Source organism: Lynx rufus, unplaced genomic scaffold (assembly GCF_022079265.1).
Source record: "Lynx rufus isolate CCGP_SWC_20201006 ecotype Redwood Valley unplaced genomic scaffold, mLynRuf1.p SCAF_4, whole genome shotgun sequence".
NCBI lineage: Eukaryota > Metazoa > Chordata > Mammalia > Carnivora > Felidae > Lynx > Lynx rufus.
The window spans coordinates 50,478,218-50,494,391 of record NW_025814856.1 but is presented as its reverse complement, the minus strand read 5'-3'; the positions used below and the strand labels follow the sequence as shown (position 1 = coordinate 50,494,391).

Sequence of the window (16,174 nt, the reverse complement as noted above, 5' to 3'; positions counted from 1 at the left end):
AGGAAAAGAGAAACAGACCTGGAAACCTGGCTTCCTTGTTTGTCACAACATTCTCCCAGGTTCTATTCAGCAGAAACAATCCAATACAATGATGTTAGACTGGGCAACATGGGTTCTCACCCTAGCCAGCTCGCTGGCCTTATATTCCACATCAGTATAATGAGAATGATCATCTTTGTCCTGCCCACCTCCTAGAGGCTATACGTGGAAGAAATAAAGTGGGGAAAAGGATTTTGAGGTGTGAAAGACATTCTGAGGCCGAAGGGTTTTTGTTGACATGCTATGTTTCTCCAGGTTAGAAAAACCCTGGATGCCACCATGCAGACCTTACAGGACATGCTGACTGTGGAGGACTTTGATGTTTCTGACGCCTTCCAACACAGTCGATCTACAGAGTCTGTGAAGTCGGCTGCCTCTGAGACCTATATGAGCAAGATCAACATTGCCAAAAGGAGGGCCAACCAGCAAGAAACAGAAATGTTTTATTTTACGGTAAGTGGTGTCTTGGACCCAGAACTTACTGTCTACTGACCTGCTGGCAGTGACTTTTGGGGAACAGCCCAAGCTAGGGGGAGCCAGCAAAACCATGTGGGTCAGTTAGAGCTAAAAAGTTTCCAATGTGCTTCTCAAATGAAATTGCCTTGGCTTTGTGAGATGCAAAAAGGTGAATTGCCAGTGGGGAGCATCAGCGTTGATCCTGGATTGATGGTTATTGCAGTTAACCTACAAAACCCCAGAGAGTTGTGTTCCATAGGGTATGAGGGAAATGGCTCTTAGCTTAGTGGAAGCCCAAATAACAAACCTAAAGTTTAATGTATGGTTGTCACATTGAGGTATCTTAAATTTGGGTGTGGGCTTTAGAAACCATGCCCTGAATGATCTGTGCAAACTGCTGGTAAATTGTCAGCCCATCATGTAAAATCCCAGATTACTTGCATTCCATTCCGTTGGGGCAGGGAAGAACAAGGTTAGGGGGTACTGGAGCTTTGTTCAACATGTGTTTAGTGAACATAGAATTTTGGGGGTGTAAGGGACTTCAGATCTTCTGTCTGATGTTTGATCACATTCAACCCTATCCCTACCAAAAAGGCATCCAGTCTCTGCTTGAACAGACCTAGGATTAAAAGTTCCTTCCTTCTCCAAACAGCCCTATTGTCTGGCCTGTGGCCGGCAGTAGATATTATGATGTATTCTGTTATCTCTACTTCACTGGGATTTCTGGTCATTCATCTTGATCCTGTTCTCTGGGGCAACAGAGAGGATAATTCCACAAGACAGTCTTTGGTGTGCTTCTAACGAGCTAGGTTTTCATTTCTCCAGGCTAAACATACCTGATATTGTAAATCCTGCTTCATAAGCTTTCATTTTGAGTGGCCTCAGCATCCTGGTGTCTCTTTCCTGAACTTGTTCCTTTTATTGATGCCTGTGTTAAAGCGAGACTCTGAGCAGTGATCTGACCAGCACAGACTAGAGCTAAACTCCCGCCTCCTCCCACCCTAGGTGCTGTTCTCCTTTCCATACATTCTAAGATCATATTCTTTTTGTTTTGTTTTTATTTTTATTTGCAAATTTTAATTCCAACATAGTTAACATACAGTGTTATATTAGTTTCAGATGTACAATATAGTGATTGAACAGTTCTGTGCATTACTCAGTGCTCATCATGATAAGTGTACTCTGAACCCCCTTTATCTGTTTCACCCAACCTCCCTCCCACCTCCCCTCTGGTAACCATCTGTTTGTTCTCTATAGTTAAGAGTCTGGTTTTTCATTTGTCTCTTTTTTTCCTTTGTTCATTTGTTTTGTTTCTTAAATTCCACATATGAGTGAAATCATATGGTATTTGTCTTTCTCTGACTGATTTATTTTACTTAGCATTATACTCTTTAGATCCATCCATGTTCTTGCAAATGGCAATATTTCATTCTTTTATATATGTATATAATTCCTCAAGAAATTATATGTATTTATACATGCCGTCTCTTCTTTGTGCATAAATCTATCAGTGGGCACTTGGGCTGTTTTGATTTGGCTATTATAAATAATGCTGCAGTACATATAGGGATGCATATGTCTTTTCACATTAGTGTTTTTGTATTTTTTTGGTAAATACCCAGTAGTAGAATTACTGGATCATATGGTAATTCTATTTTTAATTTTTCGAGGAACCTCCATAGCGTCTTCCACAGCAGCCACACCAGTATGCATTCCCATTAACAGTGCAAGAGGGTTTCTTTTTCTCCACATCTTTGCCAACACTTGTTTCTTGTGTTGTTGATTTTAGCCATTCTGACAGGTACGAGGTAATATCTCATCGTGGTTTTGATTTGCATTTTCCCGATGATGAGTGATGTTGAGCATCTTTTCATGTGTCTGTTGGTCGTCTGGATGTCTTCTTTGGGGAAATATTTGCTCATGTCTTTTGCTCATTTTTTAATTGGATTATTTGGGGTTTTGGGGGAGGTGTTGTAGAAGTTCTTTATATATTTGGGGTACTAATCCTTTATCAGATATGCCATTCGCAAATATCCTCTCCCATTCACTAGGTTGTCTTTTAGTTTTTGTTGATTGTATCCTTTGCCGTGCAGAAGCTTTTCATTTTGACACAGTCCCAATAGTTTATTTTTGCTTTTGTTTCCATTATCTCAGGAGATGTATCAAGAAGAATGTTGATACAGCTGATGTCAGATGCCTGTGCTGTCTTCTAGGATTTTTATGGTTTCAAGTCTCACATTTAGGTCCTTAATCCATTTTGAGTTTATTTTTGTGTCTAGTGTAAGAAAGTGTAGTTCAGTTTCATACTTTTGCATGTAGTTGTCCAGTTTTCCCAGCACCATTTGTTAAAGAGACTCTTCTTTTTCTCATTGCGTATTGCATCCTTTGTTGTAGATTAATTGACCATATAATTGTGTGTTTATTTCTGGGATCTCTATTCTGTTCCATTGATCTTTATGTCTGTTTTGGTGCCAGTACCGTACGATTTTGATAACTACAGCTTTGTAGCAGATCTTGAAATCTGGGGTTATTATGCCTTCAGTTTTGTTCTTCTTTTTCAAGAGTGTTTTGGCTATTTGAGGCCTTTTGTGGTTCCATACAAATTTTAGGATTATTTGTTTTAGTTCTGTGAAAAATGTTTTTGGTATTTTGATAGGCATTGCATTAAATCTGTAGATTGCTTTGAGTAGTATGGACATTTTAACAATATTAATTCTTCCAATCTATAAGCATGGAGTCATCTTTCCCTTTGTTTTTACTTCAATTTCTTTCATCAGTGTTTTATAGTTTTCAGAGTATAGGTCTTTCACTTCCTTGGTTGAGTTTATTCCTAAGTATTCTATTATTTTTGGTGCAATTGTAAATAGGATTGTGGTTTTAATTTCCCGTTCTGCTACTTCATTATTAGTGTATAGAAATGCAACAGATTTTCTATATTGATTTTGTATCCTGTGACCTTACTGAATTCATTTATCAGTTCTAGTAGTTTTTTCGTAGTGGCTTTAGGGTTTTCTTTTTTTATTTAAAAAAATTTTTTTTCAACGTTTTTTATTTATTTTTGGGACAGAGAGAGACAGAGCATGAACGGGGGAGGGACAGAGAGAGAGGGAGACACAGAATCGGAAACAGGCTCCAAGCTCTGAGCCATCAGCCCAGAGCCCGAAGCGGGGCTCGAACCCACGGACCGCGAGATCGTGACCTGGCTGAAGTCAGACGCTTAAGCGACTGCGCCACCCAGGCGCCCCTAGGGTTTTCTATATATAGTATCATGTTATCTGCAAATAGTAAAGGTTTTACTTCTTCCTTACCAATTTGGATGTCTTTTATTTCTTTTAGTTATGTGATTGCTGTGCCTAGGACTTCCAGTACTGTGTTGAGTAAAAGTGGTGAGAGTGGACATCCTTGTCTTGTTCCTGACCTTAGGAGAAAAATTCTGTTTTTCTCCACTGAGTATCATATTAGCTGTGGGTTTTTCATATATGGCCTTTTTATGTTGAGGTAGATTCCCTCTACCTTCTTTGATGAGGATTTTGAGTATGAATGGATCTTGTACTTTGTCAGATGCTTTTTCTGCATCTATAGTTTTTATCCTTCCTCCTATTTTTTTTTTTAATTTTTTTTTCAACGTTTTTATTTATTTTGGGGACAGAGAGAGACAGAGCATGAACGGGGGAGGGGCAGAGAGAGAGGGAGACACAGAATCGGAAACAGGCTCCAGGCTCCGAGCCATCCGCCCAGAGCCTGACGCGGGGCTCGAACTCACGGACCGCGAGATCGTGACCTGGCTGAAGTCGGACGCTTAACCGACTGCGCCACCCAGGTGCCCCTATCCTTCCTCCTATTGATGTGATGTATCACATTGATTGATTTGTGAATATTGAACCACCCCTGCAACACAGGAAGAAGTCCCACTTGATTGTGGTGGATGATTTTTTTAATGCATTATTGGATTTAGTTTGCTAACATTTTGTTGGGAATTCTTGCATCTATATTCACCAGAGATATGGGCCTACAGTTCCCTTTTGTTGTAGTGTCTTTATCTGATTTTGGTATCAGGGCCTCATAGAATTAATCTTGAAGCTTTCCTTCCTCTTCCTATTTTTGGAATAGTTTGAGAAGAGTAGGTATTAAGTCTTCTTTAAATGTTTGATAGAATTCACCTGTGAAGCCTTCTGCTTCTGGACTTTTGTGTGTTGGGAGTTTTTTGATTGATACAATTTCATTGCTGGTAATCAGCTTGTTAAAATGTTCTATTTATTTTTGATTTCGTTTTAGGAGGTTATGTGTTTATAAGAACTTATCCATTTCTTTTATCTTGTTCAATTTGTTGGCATGCACATTTTCATAATCTTCTCTTATAACTAAGATTGTATTCTTTTTTTTTTTTTTAAAGTTAATGTCAGTTAAATCTCTATTCCCTATGTACTGCCATTACACCAGGCTACCTTTCTGCTAAAGGATATGTAGCTGATGTGTTGGGTCAGTTTTAGGTTTCTTACCAGTTAGATTTCTTCTTGATGGATTTAGTTCACGGCTTCAGACTGTCAGGATCTTGTTGCAGTGGTTCAACATATGTGCTGTCCCTTCAGACTTAGGTTGTCTGCAGATTCAGTGAGTGTGGCTTTCATACCTTAAAGTTTGTCAGTGAAAAAAAAAAAAAACTAATAGTTATGCCACAACCAAGGCCAAAGACAGAGTTGTTTGAAACATGCCACTAGGCTGATAGTGATCCACTGTATCAACACCTCTAGATGGCGGTCATTTAACGAGTCACAAACCCACCCAGTTCTGACACCCAACTCCATCTTGTGATAGGCCTTGTCGAATCCTTTTTTGAAATCAAACAGTTGACATATATTGCATTTCCTCAGTCATCACTGTTTGATTTTGTTGTTTTCAAGGAAGGAAATAAGACTCGTCTTGGTGAATCAGCCCATGCCAATTTCTGGGGTTCACCACTTCCACTGGGCTCCTACTGTATTTACAAAGAGAATTTTATGGATCACAGAGATTTAAGGAAGCAGTGCACATGAATATGAATTCACTATGGCAGCGGAAGCAAAGAAATCTGGGTGGCAGAAGCAGAGAAAAGGGGGTCTGGCTGACTTGAAAGGAAAAGAATTCACCAGTGTTCATGATTAAGGGTCATGGGTATTATATTTTCATTTTAATATTTAATCTATCAACCTGGTTGGCTAGTACATGACTTGATGTTATGACATTATTTTAGGCACTATTAAGGACATAATATTCCTCTTAATGCAAGCATTGGTACAATTTGATAGTATTCTTTCCATCGTGGGTCACATATGAAGCCTGGATGAAGCTTGGAAAAAGTAGGCAAAGTCTATGGGCTCCAGAGCCCCGGGGTGTAATTTCCACTAACCAGTGAATTGCCCAAGGTGAGTTACATGGTTGGGATTAGAGCTTCAACTACCTGGGGCAGCAAGTCATGGTGGAGAAAATACCTGCTTATACCTCAGCTCTGCTTCTCATGGCAAATTTTTAAACATGTGATAAGAGCAGAGCGTGTCATTACTGGAAGCATCCATAGAGAGCCTAGGGGAGAGCGTTTATCAAACTGAAGTGTGTATTCGAATCATGTAGGAAGCTTGTTAAAAATGTAGGCTCCCAGCATACCACCCTCCCCGAGGTGGGCCCTGGAAAATTGAATACTTCTGATCCTCTGTAGTGCCTTCCTCAGGGGTAAAATTAGGGGTTAGACTCACAGTATTCTTGAGCAGGAATCTGCATTTTTTTTTTTTCAACGTTTATTTTATTTGTGGGACAGAGAGAGACAGAGCATGAACGGGGGAGGGGCAGAGAGAGAGGGAGACACAGAATCGGAAACAGGCTCCAGGCTCTGAGCCATCAGCCCAGAGCCTGACGCGGGGCTCGAACTCACGGACCGCGAGATCGTGACCTGGCTGAAGTCGGACGCTTAACCGACTGCGCCACCCAGGCGCCCCAGGAATCTGCATTTTGACCCTCTTCCCAGCTGGTAGGAGGCTGCCAGTCCCTGCACCACACTTGGAGAAACACTGCAGGTCAGTTATCACTTTACCCTGAGGAGGGCAGTGAGTAAGCTGCCCAAGGTGGCACTCTAAGCTCTGAGCTTCTGTCCCCTTCTGGCAAGAATGGGAATGATGATGCCCCCCCCACCCCACTCTTTGCCATCCAAGATTGTGATGAGGACCAAAGGTACAAGCTTGAAAACTTTCAGGTTCTCTTTGGTACAAGGGGAGTGGTTCCTAGGAGCCAAGGTCCTAGGCGCCAAGGACTGTGGCTGACGAGATACGGCACCATCGTCTCCTGCCAGTCCCACCATTCCAGAAACCTATCAAGATGGGGCCAGGTGAGGTGACCTCAGTCTTATCTGTACACATGTCAGCCCCCAGTCCCTGGACCTTTTCCCTACAACTGTTGTCAATAGGATGATGGTGATGTTCCAGATGCTCCTTTACACGTCATATTGGAGTGTCCCGAGCCTCTACAGTTCACTTGTTTGCTCCTCTGCACCCCTTTCTGAACATTCTGGCTGGGGCAATAAAATGGATTTCTTGGTGAGAAACTAGCTGGCAGATTTGGGGCAATCACACCATCCTGTGCCTTCGTTTTTGGGGCGTTTGCAATTGCCTTTGCATCTGCTGAGAATGTTCCTTCCCCATGTGCTCACGTGTATCCACACAGCCCCTTCCTCACCTCCTTCAGGCCTTGGTTCACATGGCAACTATGCAGTGAGGTCTGCTCTGGTTCCTAGTCCCCCATTCCTGCCTTATTTTTATCCATAGCATTCACCAGCATCCGACCAATCGTGTATTTTACTTTCTTTATTAGCTTATTGTCTCTCTTCCCACTCCTCTCTGTCAACCCCCACGAGATCAGAGCTTCAGCAGAGTTTCTCAGCACTGGCTATATGCCAGGCACAGCTGTAGGCACTGGGGATCCAGAAACAGATTGGGTGTGGACCCCACCAACAGCAGTCTAGCAAAGACATGCCCCAGCAGAGAGGGGTCTGGCCTGTGCTTACATGATGCAGGGTGGGCCAAGGAAAGCTGGTACTTGTGCAGAGGTGTGGCTGAGGTCCAGCTCAGTTTGGGCACAGGTAGATGTGTTTCTGTTCCCAGTGACTCCTGTCCCTCTGCACTGCTCTGAAACACATTGTACATCACAAGGTCCCTGAACTCGAAGCAGCCTGGGAGTCCCAGGGACGTGGGGCAAATCAGATCTTTATGCCAGCCTCACCTGTCTCCTCTGTAAAAAGCAGAAAAACGTATCCCCAATGTAATTGAGGTTATTTTAATAGGAATGTCTTTAGGGGCCTGGAAAGCCCTTCCTCCTTCAGAGTGGGGCCAGATGAAAGGAAGTTTCCTTTGGAGGCTCCTCTGTAACAGATCTGATAAAGCGCTCTTGCCTCAGCTGTGTGCCCCCAGAGACGGCTCCCATTTTTATTGCTCGTGGCCCAGAAGCACAGTGGAGGCTTGATGACTAATGAAGCTGTCTGCTTGGGGCTCAGTCCCCAGTCCTCACCTGACAAAAGCACCTTTCACAGCTCACATTCCCCCTGAGCTTTCTTTGTGTTTCCCCAGACTGCCCTGAAACGCCCAGGATGGGACGGTCGCACTCAGCAGAGCTGGGGTCTGTGGAGAAGTGAAAAGGAGCAAGTCAGAGGTCCTTCTTTTCCCCATGCTGGGGTCCTTGAGGGTGGCATAATCTCCCTCTGACCTCCCTGGCATAGCGGTCGGTTTCAGAGGCAGAGACCACGTGACTTGGCCTTGCAGTCTATAATGTCCTTGTGCCTTGTGTTTTACAGAAATTTAAAGAATATGTGAATGGCAGTAACCTCATCACTAAGCTACAGGCCAAGCATGACTTACTCAAGCAGACCCTGGGTGAAGGTGAGTTGGTTGGAAGAAGGAGGCCTGTGAGGAGGGATACTTGTTTTGTCGTGGTCCCCTGGGTCGTTTCAGCTTGAGACATGGGCACTTGGTTGAATGAGGCCTGGTAGCACAACCACCTGGCAGGACTGGGCAGGCCAGTACAGATGCTAAGAGGGGTCTAGTGTGGCTGCAGAAAACATGGGGCAACTATGTTCGTTTAGGTTCTGGGGGAGAGTCCAAGGCAAAGTGATGAGAGGGGTCCCCAGCAGGTAGGGGGTGGGGATCCAGAGCACAGAGTTCTGCATTGCTGTTTTTTAACAGGTACTGTTTGCCAGGAATACTCCTAGAGTGTCTGGCCAGGCATCTAGGTCCAGAAAAGAAAAATCCATATGTGTATTTTGGTCCTTGAGGGATGTGGGGAGTAGGCTTAAAACTGCGCAAAGGCCTCCAATGACAGTTGGAATAAAATCCAAAGTGCTCTCACAGTACATGAGGCCAAAAGGTCATTTGAACATTACCTTTTTCACTGACCATATTTATCATTGTCTACTCCCTTACTGTGCACCAGCCACTCTACGCTCCTTTCTGCCCTTTAAAACTCATCAAGCTCATTCCTGCCCCAGGGCCTTTGCATCTGCTGTTCTCTCTGCCTGGAATGCCCTTAACCCAGATCTCAGTATGGGTGGCTCCTTATCCTTCAGCTGTGTCAGCAGAGGTGTCACTTCCTCAGTGAGACTCTCCTTGTCACCCAACCTCAAGAAATCACCACCTCTGTCCCAACACTCTGTTTGATTTTCTTCATCTCATTCATCACCATGTGAAAGCACCCTATTTATTATTTGTTCATTTGCTTATTATCTTTGGGTACATCCCCACCCCAACTGTCTCATATCTTCTTTACGAGTAGGGACTTCCTTGTTTATTTTGTCTACCACTTTATCTCCGGTGCCTAGAATAGTACCTGGCTCACAGTAGCCATTCAGTTAGTCATTGGATGAATGTTGAATGGGAAGGTCACCAGGACACGAGCCTGGCCCCCCAAGGTCAGGGATGGCTTGCAGCAAATCGTGGTGGCCCAGGAAAGTGGTGTGACTGTCAGCTATGAGGGGGATGAGCTGAGCTGGGCGTTTCTGAAGTTGTGAGGCCCTGCTTGAGCCCCACATCCAGATATACTCTTGTATTCTGTTGGAGAGGTCTGTTGGCTGAAGGGTGTGCTCTAAGTAAAGGAAAAAGAGCATGGGGTCCAGAAAACGGGATTTCCAAAGTGATGATACCAGTAGATCCCAAGACGACAGCTTGAAGCAGGCCTAGAGATCACCCAGGAATTTTCCAGGGAAGTAGGAGTGTGATAGGTGAGAGTCATAGTGGGGCATAGCACCCCACTCTTCTCCATACAGATGCACATTCTAGGGGCTGTGCCCTGCCCACCCAAGCCTTCCCTGACACTGTCCACTCGGCACTGATCAGGGGAACAGCTGGAATCTGCAGATGCTTGGTATTTGTGAGCCCCGTGCTTTAGAGGAAACAGTGGGAAATTAAACCATTTCCCAGCCCCAAGGTGCTTCTAACCTAGCGAGGAAGACAATTCATGAATTCATAAAAAATTTAAAGCGATAACATTAAGTCACACAGAAATACTAGGTGAATTGCCAGGTGAACAGTACAGAGTCTTAAGAGTATGAGCCAGGAGTGGAAGGGATCACCGTGGGCCCAGAAGAGCCGGAAAGGCTTCAAGAAAAATGAGTAACTGGGGCTTGGAGTAGTAACCAGGGGGTTAAAACTAATATCAGTAGAATTTTTTCAATCAACTTTATTGACTTATAACTTATGTACAATAAAATCCACCCGTTTTGTGTAGAAATCACTTGTGACAAACATATGTACCCAGATCAGAATATAGAACATTTCTGTCACCACAAAAGCCCCTTTGAACCCCTTTGAGGTGAATCCTTTCTCCACCACCCCAAGCAACCACTGATCGGATTTCTGTCAGCATAGATTAGTTTCGTGTCTTCTAGCTGGGCAACTTCTGGGGGTGATAAAAATGCTCCTGATTTGGTGTATACTCAGGTGTATACATTTGTCAGACCTCACTGATTGGGGGTAAGGGTGGGAGCAGTGAGTTGCATTGGGCTTTTTCTTCATTTCCCCTGACACTCCTCTACATTCTGCCCATCCTGACATTTCCATATTGGGCCAGAAGAGTGGGGCGCATAGGAGTAGGAGAGCCAGAAAGTCCTAGGGAAGAGCCAAGCTGGTGTGCCAGGGACAGCTCCCATGACTAGCATTAAAAAGGAGGATTGGTTTTATAGCCAGTGGCCCCTGGGGGTTGGAGGCTGTTTCTCAGAGCCATGTACCAAAAGGCAAGTCCCTATGAGTTGGTTGGCTCCTTGTATGTTCAAAATCAGGAGCCCTGGTTTTAGAAAAGTAGATATTCTTTTAGAAAATAAGATCCCAGATGAGAAGGTGCTTCTCTCCAGCTCACCCATGTGTGCTATCAGATGCAACCGTTTATTACTGCCCTTGCCTGAATGAATAGCCTTGATGAAATAACAATAAAAATTAGTTTGGGTTGGCATAACCCCTGACCCATTTGGTCTCCCAAGTTTACTTAGCCTTCAGCTATACCTTGCTCCAAGATGTGATTTACCAGTCCTCCTTCTGAGTTTTAGGCTGAATAGCAATGAAAAACTGCAGGAAAATGTGGCTTCCGAAGTGTAAGGGCAGCTAAGAAAGAAAGAGCCATCCAGAAGAATCTCAGTCCTATTCTCTAGTAAGCCAGCAATGGAAAAGCTTTGTGCTTCTTTTGAAAACTGGGATGGGCCTTGTTAGACTGGTCAATTTGGGTGAGGATTTTTTTAATAGACTTTGTTTTAGAATAGTTTTAGATTTACAGAAAAGTTGCAAAGATAGTACAGCTAGTTCCCATAGATGCCACATCCAGTATTTCCTGTTAATTGACATTAACAACTCATCATAAGTGAGTATGGAGTATTTGTTACAAGTAATAAACGCTGGTCCATTGTTATTTCTAAAGTTAACAAATTGTCCAATTACTGGAAAGAACCGCAGCTGAGACCAAATCTTGAGTCACTTTTGTATCCCCACTGCCTGATGAATGTACATGTGGATTCTTACGGCACCGGGTGAAAGGGGAGAACGTGCACTGACTTAGATTGGTCACGTTCTTGCCTGTTGGGCAAAGCAGACATGGAAGAAATTAAGCAGGCCAAAGCAAGCTCAAGATCTTGGCTCCTTTATTTTTCTGAGTGTCAACAGACGATTCACCTCTTCTTCGCGTGCTGATTCTTCCATTCAGTAGAAAGCTTCCCTAAGAGTGGGCCGGGGTAGGATTACACCTTCATCAGTGACCTTTTTATGCCCTTTGAAGGCTATTTTGTATTGGGAGGGGCAGTCTGGAAATTTTGGAAGCAGGTGAGAAATATGGGGCCAAGTGGAATATTTTGATTAAGAAGATACAAAGCTTGTTTCTTGTTGTTGTTGTTGTTGTTGTTTTTTAATTAAACGTGTCATGTAATCCATTTCTCTTAAGTCGTCTTTTGACAGCATGGCTCAAAGAAGCCACAAGTTAGAGGAAACACATGGTCTTTAGGTCACACTCAGAAGCAAAGTTTTTAACATGATTGATCCCAGACACATAAGTCAGAAAGCTTCTAGGTGCCCTGCAAAGTGGCATTCCGTGTTGTAAACATCACAGCCACATCTTGGGAACAAGAACGCACGCTATATGCCCTTGGCTGTTGCTATGCCATTGTTTTTGGCCATAGGATTCTTAGTTTATCATCCTGTCTTAGTCTTAGATCCCTGACCTTTTTACTGCTCTGGGTAGTCTATAAGCTCCAGGGTTTATACCCAAGATATGGGTGGTGTTTCAATTTACTATAGCCTCTCAAGAATGAATAGTGCATTGTCTATAAAAGGGATGGGACATAACCTTTTCACACCAAGATTTAATAGCACGTTATAGAGCCAGTGTTTGCCAGGACCAGACAGTCTGACCTTCTGAAAATGACTGGGCCACTAACTATAAAATATATTTTTAAAAATCCCAATGGGTCTCAGAAGGTAAAGGGCAGAACAGTTTTGATTTCTGATATTTTCTAGGAGTTGCGAAAACAGATTCCGAAAGATGTTGGTAATGGGGTTCTTGAGAGCTAGAATAGGAGTCTAAAGCTGACAGGGAATATATTTGATTCCTTGCTAGAGGAAAGTCTGCCTTGAGTATGTTTCTGACATTGCACTGCAGGACTTCAACACTTAGATTCCTACCTCCACACTTCTCCCCTTTCTGCCTTTATCTGTCCATTTATCTGTCCATCCATTGTCCAAAGCATAGATGCTATGCTCAGCCTGGAGGGGGAGAACAGTGAACACAAGACAGACAAGGTTCCTGCTGTCATGGGGAACAGAGACCTCGAACAGTAAACAAACTACTAAATAAAGAATTACAACCATTTTAAGTGCCATGAATGGGAAATTGGGGCTGAGATAGAGAACAATTGTTCATATGGGGGAGGGGGCGGGAGAGGAGACCTGCTTTAGGTTGGGTGAGCACTGAAGCCTCAGGGCGGAGGTCATGTTCAAGCTGAGACTGAAGGGTGAGAACACATCAGCCCTGTGAACAACTGAGGAAAGAGTGTCAGGGCAGAGGGAACAGCATGTGTGAAGGTGGGAAGGAACATGGTGAGTCAGGACTAAAAGAAGGGGAGGGTGGCTAGACCTTAATGAGCACATAGAGGAGTGTGCATTTTTGGAACTAAGAGAGGGTGGAACAGGAAACACCTCGTAGGTCCCCTTTAGAGTCAGAGTTGCACAGCTTACTGCAGCCATAAGGGAAATTGTGTGTTTTATAGTTAATGCAGGCCATCGGCCGACCCCTTTCGTGGGTTGCTTTAGCTGCAACTCGGGGTCTTGAGTCTGTATGAAACCTGTAGCTCAGATTGGCGTCTGGTGGGAGTTTGTCTGAGACTACAGACACATAATAAGATTATGCATAAGAGATATGTCAATTTTGTCTAACGTTCCGCCTTTCTTGCTTTGGTCTTTGGCTCCAGTTCAACCAAATGTAGTAACCCTTGTAACTGCTTGTGGCATTGGTTAGGAATTAAAGAATTGTGTGTTGATTCCCTGCCGTGTTTTATTTTCAGACTTCTGTTACTCTCTTCTTCCCCTCATTTTTGCCCCTATCCTCATTCGGTATTGTTTTCTGTAGAGAAAATAAATGCTCGGTTCTTTCTTTTAAAAAGTACTTTCTATGCATCTGGCTCTTGATTTCAGCTCAGATCATGATCTCACAATTTGTGGGATCGAGCCCCGCATTGGGCTGTGTGCTGACAGCGTGGAACCTGCTTGGGATTCTCTCTCCCTCTCTCTCTGCCCCTCCCTCACTCACACTGTCTTTCTCTCTCTCTCTCAAAATAAATATACTTAAAAAATTATTTAAAAAAAAGTCCTTTCATGTGAATGCTGGATGGGATTCTAGAGTCTAGAGCTGTCCAGTATGGCGGCTGCCAGCCATATAGCTATCAAACGCTTGAAACATGGCTAGTATGGATTAAGATGTATAAAATCAAAACAAGATTTCAAAGAGTTAATACAAAAACTATATGAAATACTTTATGAATTTTTATATTAATATACATTGAAGTGATATTTTTGATGTATAAAGTTAAACACAATATGTTATTAAAATTAATTTCATTTCATTATTTAAAAAAATTTTTTTAACGTTTTTATTTATTTTTGAGACAGAGAGAGACAGAGCATGAGCAGGGGAGGGGCAGAGAGAGAGGGAGACACAGAATCCGAAGCAGGCTCCAGGCTCTGAGCTGTCAGCACAGAGCCCGATGCGGGGCTCGAACTCACAGATTGTGAGAGCATAACCTGAGCCAAAGTTGGATGCTTAACTGACTGAGCCACCCAGGCGCCCCTCATTATTATTATTTTTTTTTTTTTTTTTGAGAGAGAGAGAAAGCATGAGCAGGGGAGGGGCAGAGGGACAGAGAGAGAGAGAATCTCAAGTAGGCTCCAACTTGGGGCTCAATCTCATGAACTGTGAGATCATGACCTGAGCCTAAATCAAGAGTTGGACGTTCAACCGACTGAACCACCCAGGCACCCATCTTTACTTTTTCTAATGTGGCTGCTAAAAATCGTGGCTACATTATATTTCTATTAGACAGCATGGCCTAGAGGTTCTCAACTGCACCATTAAAGGAATGAAGTACTGAATCATGCTGTATGGATGAACCTCAAAAGCATATGCTAAATGAAGGAAGCTAACACAAAAGACTGTGGATTGAATGCTTCCATTTTTGTAAAATGTCCAGATAAGCAAATCCATAGACAGAGGATAGATGAGCAGTTGTCATAGGCTGGAGAGGGAGAGAGGGAGTGACTGTGAATTGGCCTGAGGAATCTTTTTCATGTGAGGGAAATGTTCTAAAATTGAATTGTGGTGATGGTTACACAACTTTGAATATTTACTAAATCATTGAATCATACATTTCAAATGGGTGAATTTTTTGATATGTAAATTATGCTTCAATAAAGCCATTAAAAATAAAAGGGAAGGCAGTGGCTTGGAGTCTGCAATTCCAGGGGAATGGAAGATCTGGAGGTAAGATTAGGGAGTCCTCAGTCAGCACTTAGGTCACCCAGAGAGGGTGTGTAGAAAGAGAGCTGGGTGCACCTCCTGGGGGCAGATGAGGAGGAGACAGCAAGAGAAACTGAGGAACAGCCTGGAGGGTGGGAAGGACACCTGGCAAGTGTGGAGTCATGAAAATCAAGGAGAACACTTGGTAAGAGGAAGAGAGTGATTCACTGAGTTGATGGTGCTGAGAAGTCAGATAAGAGCAGAGAAGACGCAGAAGATAAGTGGATCTGGCCACACGGAGCAAGCAGTCTCTGTGGATGGTGAGACCAGAAGCCAGCTGCAGTGGTGTGAGTGGGGGAAGCAACAGTGCCTCTATAAAGCTCCTTCAGCAAGTTTTGCTCTAAAGGAGAGAAATGGGAATGGAGTTGGAGTGAGAAAGCGAGCCCAGGGAGGTTTCAAAACTAGGTTATACTTATCCAGAACATGTTTGTATGCTGGTGGAAATGATCCAGAAGAAAGGAGATTGGTGATGTTAGAGGTGTCGAGGGGGACACTTGCAGAAGCAGAGGCCCCAAGAAGGGTGGAAGAGGTAGGACCCAGAGCACGGGCAGAAGGTCTGAGCTTTGGCAGAATTGGGATGCTTCCCCAGAGTACCAGGACGGGAGGTAGAGCGTGAATGGGCAGGCATAGGTAGGTGGGTGCATCATATGGAGGCATGCCAAGACCCGTCTTACTGATTTTCTTCTCCAGGGAAGGAAGCGAGGTCTTCAGCTGAGAATGAAGGCAGGAGGGGTCGGGGTGGGGATGTGGCTGGGCTGAGGAATAACAAGAAGGTATCTTCTGGCTGCTGCTTTTCAGGGCCAAGCATATGACAGGTGCTCCACAAACCTTTGTTGGTATAAAGCAGTGTGTGAGTTCTCGAGCTTTGGCAGGCAGAGAAGGGATCACCCACGGTGCTTGTTAAAATGCAGATTCGTGGCTTCTTAGCTCAGAGATTCTGATTCAGGAGGCTCATGGGAAAGCAAAAAAACCTTGCATTTTTAACAACATCCCCAGAAAATTCTAAAGCATGTGGTCAGCAGGCTGCAGTTGGAAAATTGCTGGAAAGAAAAAAAAAACATACATGAACAACACGAAATGAAATTTATGTGAACATAGCCTTACAGATAGGAGGCACTGGGGA

The 16,174-nt window shown here is 43.7% G+C and overlaps 1 protein-coding gene across 3 annotated transcripts in view; it reads left to right on the top strand.

Annotated features, from left to right (window-relative positions):
- Window positions 1–16,174, top strand: part of SRGAP3 (SLIT-ROBO Rho GTPase activating protein 3) — a 257,900-nt gene that overhangs the window by 194,563 nt on the left and 47,163 nt on the right. For all 3 annotated transcript variants that reach the window (XM_047096125.1, XM_047096124.1, XM_047096123.1), the window contains exons 9-10: window positions 295–492; window positions 8,309–8,393. In XM_047096125.1, coding sequence (XP_046952081.1) covers window positions 295–492; window positions 8,309–8,393 — 283 coding nt within the window. The remainder of the gene's footprint in view (window positions 1–294; window positions 493–8,308; window positions 8,394–16,174) is intronic.